The sequence below is a fragment of the Lipotes vexillifer genome, unplaced genomic scaffold, assembly GCF_000442215.2.
Source record: "Lipotes vexillifer unplaced genomic scaffold, Lipotes_vexillifer_v1.1 scaffold988, whole genome shotgun sequence".
In the NCBI taxonomy this organism is placed as follows: Eukaryota; Metazoa; Chordata; class Mammalia; order Artiodactyla; family Lipotidae; genus Lipotes; species Lipotes vexillifer.
The window spans coordinates 2,261,834-2,268,115 of NW_006797916.1; the positions used below are offsets into that span (position 1 = coordinate 2,261,834).

The following is a 6,282-nucleotide window of genomic DNA, read 5'->3' on the forward strand; positions in this document are numbered from 1 at the left end:
AAAAGAGCCTCAGAATCAGCAAAGCAAAACTTATAGTAAATTAAGAGAGACAGTATGGCAGATTGAATATATAAAAATAAAGTTACAAGGATATGAATAATACAGTAAGAGAGTTTAGTGGAACATGTGTCAAATCCTAGATTCTGGTAGCAGAGCATACTTTTTCAAAAATGTCCATGGGACATTTATATAAACTAATGCAGAATAGATAGAAAAAAGGACAAACTCTTACTACCTAGAAATGTCAAACGTCTGTTTTAGCTTTTGGGTCAAAAAGAGTCAAGTTTACAGACTACATATCAGAATCTGATGTGTACTGAACTCAGGAGAAAACACGTACCTTTAATACTGGTGACCAGATCATAAAAAGTGCAGATGAATGGGCATCCTGCAGTTCAGATCAGTTCTGGCCCTGTCTACACACCTGGAGGTGGGATCAGACCCACAGACTGCCCCCCCGCCCCCAACTTAAGACCCCAGCGGCCAGTGCAGGTGGTCACCTGTGCTTCCGACAGACTGGCTATGGGTTGGAGGTTCCCACGACCATCTCCTTGGCTCTGTTACTTTGCTGGAGCGGCTGGGAGAACTCAGGAGCACGTCACTCACTAGGCCCCAGGTGTGTTTAAGGACACACCTCAGGAGCAGCCCGATGGGGGAGATGTATGTGCCTGGGCCTTCTGGAGTTTATGGAGGCTTTGTGACACAGGCCCGTTTAGGTTTGGATCGGGCCTGTTGACCAGGAGCGTGCCTGGTGGCAGTGTCCACAGTAGAGCGACCCGGAAACGGCTTGCTCCCTGTCAGTAGCGCTGCCTCGGTCACATGTTTAGGACACGCCCCTGGTGCCTACCGGCTCGCGAGTGATCTGGAGGGGATACGTTACACGCACTGAGGATTTACTACGTCGGGTCTGAAACAGTGGTCTCTCTAGTGCGTGCACCCCTTCCAGTTTATCTGCTGGCGCTCTTCTTGGAAAGAGCCCTCTGTTCTCCCCTCTGCCCTCGCCTTATTTACATTTGGAAGACCTGTTTTTAGAGCCGGCAGCTTCGTGGATTCTTTTTAATTCAAGGTGTTATCCCTTATGGTCATTACTTACTCCTTGTCCCCAATTCGGCTGCCTCTTTGACAGAGTCCTGTCGTTTTTGTTGTTCAGCGTTCTCTTTCTGGCATTAACTAGACTCAGGCTCACCTGGTACATTCCCTGCCCCATCCCTGGAATCAGCCATTTTCCCCTTGGTTCCTTTTAGTGGGGAAAGGTGTTTAGGAACCACGGACAGGGTGCCTGGTGTGCTTGGGGTACTGGAGTGGCTCTCTCCTACCACTGAACCCCGTAGTTAATCCGATTATTGAAGGATTACCCAGTGTGTTTAGACAGAAGAAAAAGGAAGGAGAAAAGTTATCGCTCGATGCTCTCCTTGCTGAGGGGGGACCAGAGGGGCCCTGGGTCAGTGCTGCGTCCACCAGGCTGGTGGCTCCGTGCTGCTTGTTTTATTATTGCTTCTAAGGTGCATGTAAATGTTTTCTTGCATTATTTTGCTTGTGTGCTTTACTTCACAATAAAAAATTTAAGTTAAACGCATAGAAAATGTGCAGATTTTTTTTTCCCCTCTGGGCAGCAGCGTTAGTGTTTATACTTTGTTTTGCACGTTTGAGGTGCACTTCAAGCGCCTTGACCTTTTTATACTCGTTTACTGTTAACAGTGTAAATCCTGTACCTGTTTCTCTTGGGTGAACTTCTGCCTACTTCGTTTAGCCCATAAAAGCACGTGTCCCTTTTTCAGGAAGGTTGTGCGGGAGCAGCCTGCCTTGTGCCGGGGCCGCAGCGCTTCCTGCAGGTTCTGAGCCGCGCTGTAACGGGCTCCCGGCCCGGCCCGAGGTCGCCAGCAGGCCGTCGCCATGGAGACCGCTGGTGCTGCTGGTCCCGCTGCGCCTGGGGCTCACGGACATCAATGCGGCCTACGCGGAGACCCTGAAGGTGGGTCTGTGCTGGCCGGTGCCCTCCCGCCTGTCCTCCCTGCCCACCGGGGGCCTGAGGCCCCGCGTCCTCCCGGAAGCTCCAGCTGTCGCCGTCTTGCCCGGCCCAGCCCTCTGACCGCCCTGCGGGCCCCCGGCCCCCGCCAGCTCGCTCGTCCCTGCTGCCACCTCCCGCGGCCCTTGCCCCTCTTGCTGTCGTGGAGCTGCTGGCCTCCCGTCTACATCTCCGCCCCCCCGCCCCCGCGGCGCGCCGGCCACGCCCGGCGCCTGTCCGCCCGGGCGTGCGTGCAGGCTGGGCCGGCCCTGCCTGCGCCTCCCCAGCCTCCCCTTGGCCCTCCCGGCTGTCCGGGGCTTTCCTGAGGACCTGCAGCCTCGGCGTCCGGAGCCCGCACCCCGCGGGTCTGGTCTTCGTGTGCGGTCGCCGGCGCCTGGCGCTGCGGGGGAGCGGGAAGCCCCTCGCTCAGCGCCCGGCCTGTCTCCCGGCCCGCAGCGCTGCTTCACGATGCCCCAGTCCCTGGGCGTGATCGGAGGGAAGCCCAACAGCGCCCGCTATTTCATCGGCTACGTGGGTGAGTGGGCTCCGCAGTGACGTCAGAGGAAGGGCGTGGCCGCTCGGGCAGGCCCCACCCCCGACAGGCAGCGTGCCCCCACCTGGCCGGCGCGACGTGTGCCCTTTTCCCGTCCAGCCGCGCGGCGTTGGTGGCTGTGGTGAGGCAGCTCTGTCCGCCTCCCGCTGACCTGCCTGCTGCCCGCCCAGGTGAGGAGCTCATCTACCTGGACCCTCACACCACGCAGCCGGCCCTGCAGGCCGCTGAGCACTGCCCGATCCCGGATGAGAGCTTCCACTGCCAGCACTCGCCCAGCAGGATGAGCATCGCAGAGCTCGACCCGTCCATCGCTGTGGTGCGTCCCCCGCCTGGTCCCGCTGTCGCCAGCTGCGTGCGCTTGTGCCCAGGTGTCCTGAGGCATTTGTGCCGAGTCCTGCTGCTGCTTTAGGATGAGAAGGAAAGCATCCCCATTTCTGTAATCTCAGCGTTTTGGAATAAGTTTTATGCTCACGTGGCTTAGAACTCAAAAGAGCACAAAGGGCTGGCAGCCTCAGGTGTGGCCCAGGCAGGCATGTGTGCGCAAGTGTCCCGTGTCGCTGCCACGGCCCCGCTCTCCTCGCTGCCCTGCAGCACCCCTGCGGGGCTTCTTGGTCTGTCTTCACTCTTTAGAGTAGCCCAGTCTGCATGGCAGTCCCTAGGAATGAACCTCCTCGCTTGCTCTCTTCTGATTACACGGCTGGAATTGTTGGTTGTTCTCAAAATAGGTTTGAAGGAGGCCAAAAACACCTATATGAATCATAGCACCCCTAGGGGAGTGATTAACTGAGTTGTGGACACGATGAGGCACTCGGTCCTGAGAAGGGACGGCCCCAGACGCACTGCCCATGGGTCTCGGTCGCGCCCTGAGGTTGGTGGCGGCGGGCTGGCGCGTGGGGGCTCTGCTGTCACAGGAGCCCCCCCCCACCGCCACCCCGCCGTGAGCTCGTGAACATCAGGTCAGGTGGGAGCGTGCATCCCGGCTCTCGTGGCTGTGGAGGACAGCAGCTCCGGGAAAACAGGCCTCCGTCTTCCGGCCACATCCCGCGTGTTCTCACACCAGGGCCCTGAGAAGAGCCCTGGGTGCTTCTCTGTGGTTCCCCGGCTTCTCCACGTGGCGGGTTGAGCATTCCCAGTAGCTCATCCCAACCCTGGAGCCCTGCAGACGGTAGCTCCAGGGGGACGGGGTCCGCTTATCCTGTTGTGCCGCATGCTGTGGGCCACTAAGGCCTGCGGCCCAGCCCCAGGAGCACGGGGAGGGGCGAGCTCTCTGCTTTGCCCTGACTTGTCATTGTGACCAGCTCACTCCCCAGTCAGTCCAAGCAGAGGGTGAGGGTGGAGCCATGGATGAAGCCCGTAGAGGGGCGTAGGGGATGGAGAGGCGAAGGGGGCCGGGTGTGCGGTGGCCACCACGTCCAGGACACACAGGGGGGCCGGCAGGTTGGACGTGTGTGCCACTCTTCGCTTACTGCTGGCTTTGGTTTCAGGGGTTTTTCTGTGGGACCGAGGACGACTTTAACGACTGGTGCCAGCAAGTGAAAAAGGTTGGTGGGGCCCCGCCCCTGTGCGGGTCTGGGGGTCCTTCCTCCCCTGCTCCGCTGGTGCTCGGCCACACGGCGTCTTGCGCGCCTTGCCTGGTCCTTGGACGCCAGGTGCGTCCTTCCTGTGATCAGCGCGCGGGGCCAGACTGCTGGAGCCTCACTGGGATTTCCAGTCCCGAGTCTGGGTGGTGAGGGGTGGCGGGCTTCCTGCCTGCGCATGGCGCCTCGCTCTGCCCACGGGGCCCCTGACGCACGTGTCCTGCTGACAGCTGTCCCTCCTTGGAGGCGCGCTGCCAATGTTTGAGCTGGTGGAGCGGCAGCCTTCGCACCTGGCCTGTCCTGACGTCCTGAACTTGTCCTTAGGTGAGTCCGGATGCCCCAGGGCCCCGTCTCAGGTGGGGACGGGGGCGCCCCCCGTCTTGAGGCTGGGGGTGCTCCCTGCGTGATGCTTCTGCCCTGCCCTCCGCCTCCCCAGGTCCCGTCCCAGTTGCCTTTGACCTTTCACGCTGTGCGGCCCCTCGGCAGCCCCTCGTGAGTGGGACCAGGGACGCTGCTTGGTGCCGCCCTTCTCTCACCCGCGTGGGGCAGCACACCCGCAGCCCGCCCGGGCCCTCCCGTGCTCCTCCCGTGGCCCCTGGTCCTGAGAGCTGGACCAGGCCAGGCTTCCTGTGCTGATGTGGCATAGGTGGCTCCGTCTCCACTGCCCGGTGGCTCTGGGCTTGGGGGTGCCTCCCTCAGAGTGCATCGAGTACGTGGCACGTGGGGAAAGGGGACCCGCCAGGGGGCCCTGAGCACATAGGGACTGCCCTGGGGAGGACCGCAGCCCACGCCTCACGGGAACCGCGGGGGTTGGGGTGCTAGTGCCAGACTCAGGACAGATGCCCCACCACACCCGGCTGGTGCAAGGGGCCGGCACCCCTCCTGGGATGGGACCCTTGCCCTCCTGGCCCCCGTTGCTTCCCTCTGGGCTCTGGTGAGGGGCACGTCTGCCCCCAGCCGCACATGCCCTCACCCGCCCAGGCCCTTGTCCCCGCGCTCACAAGGCAAGAACCCCTCTCCCACCTGCTCGGACCCCCCGCCCAGGAGGAGGGCGCCTCAGCCGGGCAGTCCAGGCACCCTCCGACCTCCCTCCGCGTCCTGGCCGCCCCGGCCGGTCCGGCGCTGGGCAGGACCGCTCCTTCGTGGGGCGGGTGTGCTCACACGGGCCCTTGCTCCTCGGCCCGCACCCCAGGCTGAGCCACGCCTGGCACCTGGTGAGGTATTGTCGTGTTCCTTCTAGATTCTTCTGACGTAGAGCGACTGGAAAGATTCTTTGACTCAGAAGATGAAGACTTTGAAATCTTGTCCCTTTGAGGATCCTGCAGTTGGGGGACGGTCTCACTGGCCCCACAGGGGCGCTCGGCCGCCGCATCTCATCCCGCCCGCCGCCGCCTGCCCGCCGCCCATACAGAGGCCCGCGCCGCTGGAGACCCAAGCGCCAGGCACCCACGAGGGGCTCTCCTGCCACACTGCCAGCCCTGCCCGGCCCCGCTTCCTCCTGGGCTCCAGGCCCGGGTTCACTTTGGAATTAAAGTCCTGTTTGAAGTTTCCTGACGGACATGGCTTCTGTTGGGCGTGTCCTGAGCCAGGCTCTGAAGACGCGGCCTCCAGGGCCGTCGCGGCGGGAGAAGGGGCAGAGGAGCCGCGGCCGGGCCGCCTCGCGCTGGGAGGAGAGGAGCAAGGGGTGGGGGCGTGAGGCCCAAAGCCGCCGCCGTGCAGGCGGCACCGGGACAGACACGCCGCCAGAGCCGCAGGTGAGGCCGCGGGGCCCCCGAGCTGCTGCTTGCCTGGCGCTCCAGCATCCCCGGGGCCTTCCTGCGCCTCCCGGTCAGCGAGGCTTCAGATGGTTTGGGGCCGGAGGGTCAACCTCAGCTCTGTGCCTCTGCCCCTCGCGCCTGCTGGAGACCTTCTGGACGGACGCCAGCACCCGCCTTCATTCAACCTGTGTTCTGGGCCCCGGGCACCGCCCCACGCAGTGGCTTTCGTCCCACCAGGGAGCGCAGGCGGGGGTTTGGGAGCCCAGGAGGTGGCAGCCTTCTCCCCCCGGGGGCCTTCCTTGCGGAGCCCCGCCCCCCGCCGGCCCAGTGAGGGAGCAGAGGGCATCCCGGCCCCCCAGGTGTTGCCGACGTGAGTGCTTCCCTCCGTCT

General features: G+C 62.5%; 1 protein-coding gene across 1 annotated transcript in view; it reads left to right on the top strand.

The window, feature by feature from the left end:
* Window positions 1-5,532, top strand: part of ATG4B (autophagy related 4B cysteine peptidase) — a 20,614-nt gene extending 15,082 nt beyond the window's left edge. Inside the window, exons 9-14 of the mRNA XM_007469962.1 lie at window positions 1,779-1,972; window positions 2,462-2,540; window positions 2,729-2,874; window positions 4,043-4,099; window positions 4,366-4,459; window positions 5,376-5,532. Of these exons, the coding sequence (XP_007470024.1) occupies window positions 1,779-1,972; window positions 2,462-2,540; window positions 2,729-2,874; window positions 4,043-4,099; window positions 4,366-4,459; window positions 5,376-5,449 (644 nt within the window). The 3' untranslated portion in view covers window positions 5,450-5,532. The remainder of the gene's footprint in view (window positions 1-1,778; window positions 1,973-2,461; window positions 2,541-2,728; window positions 2,875-4,042; window positions 4,100-4,365; window positions 4,460-5,375) is intronic.
* The last annotated feature ends 750 nt before the right edge of the window (window positions 5,533-6,282 follow it).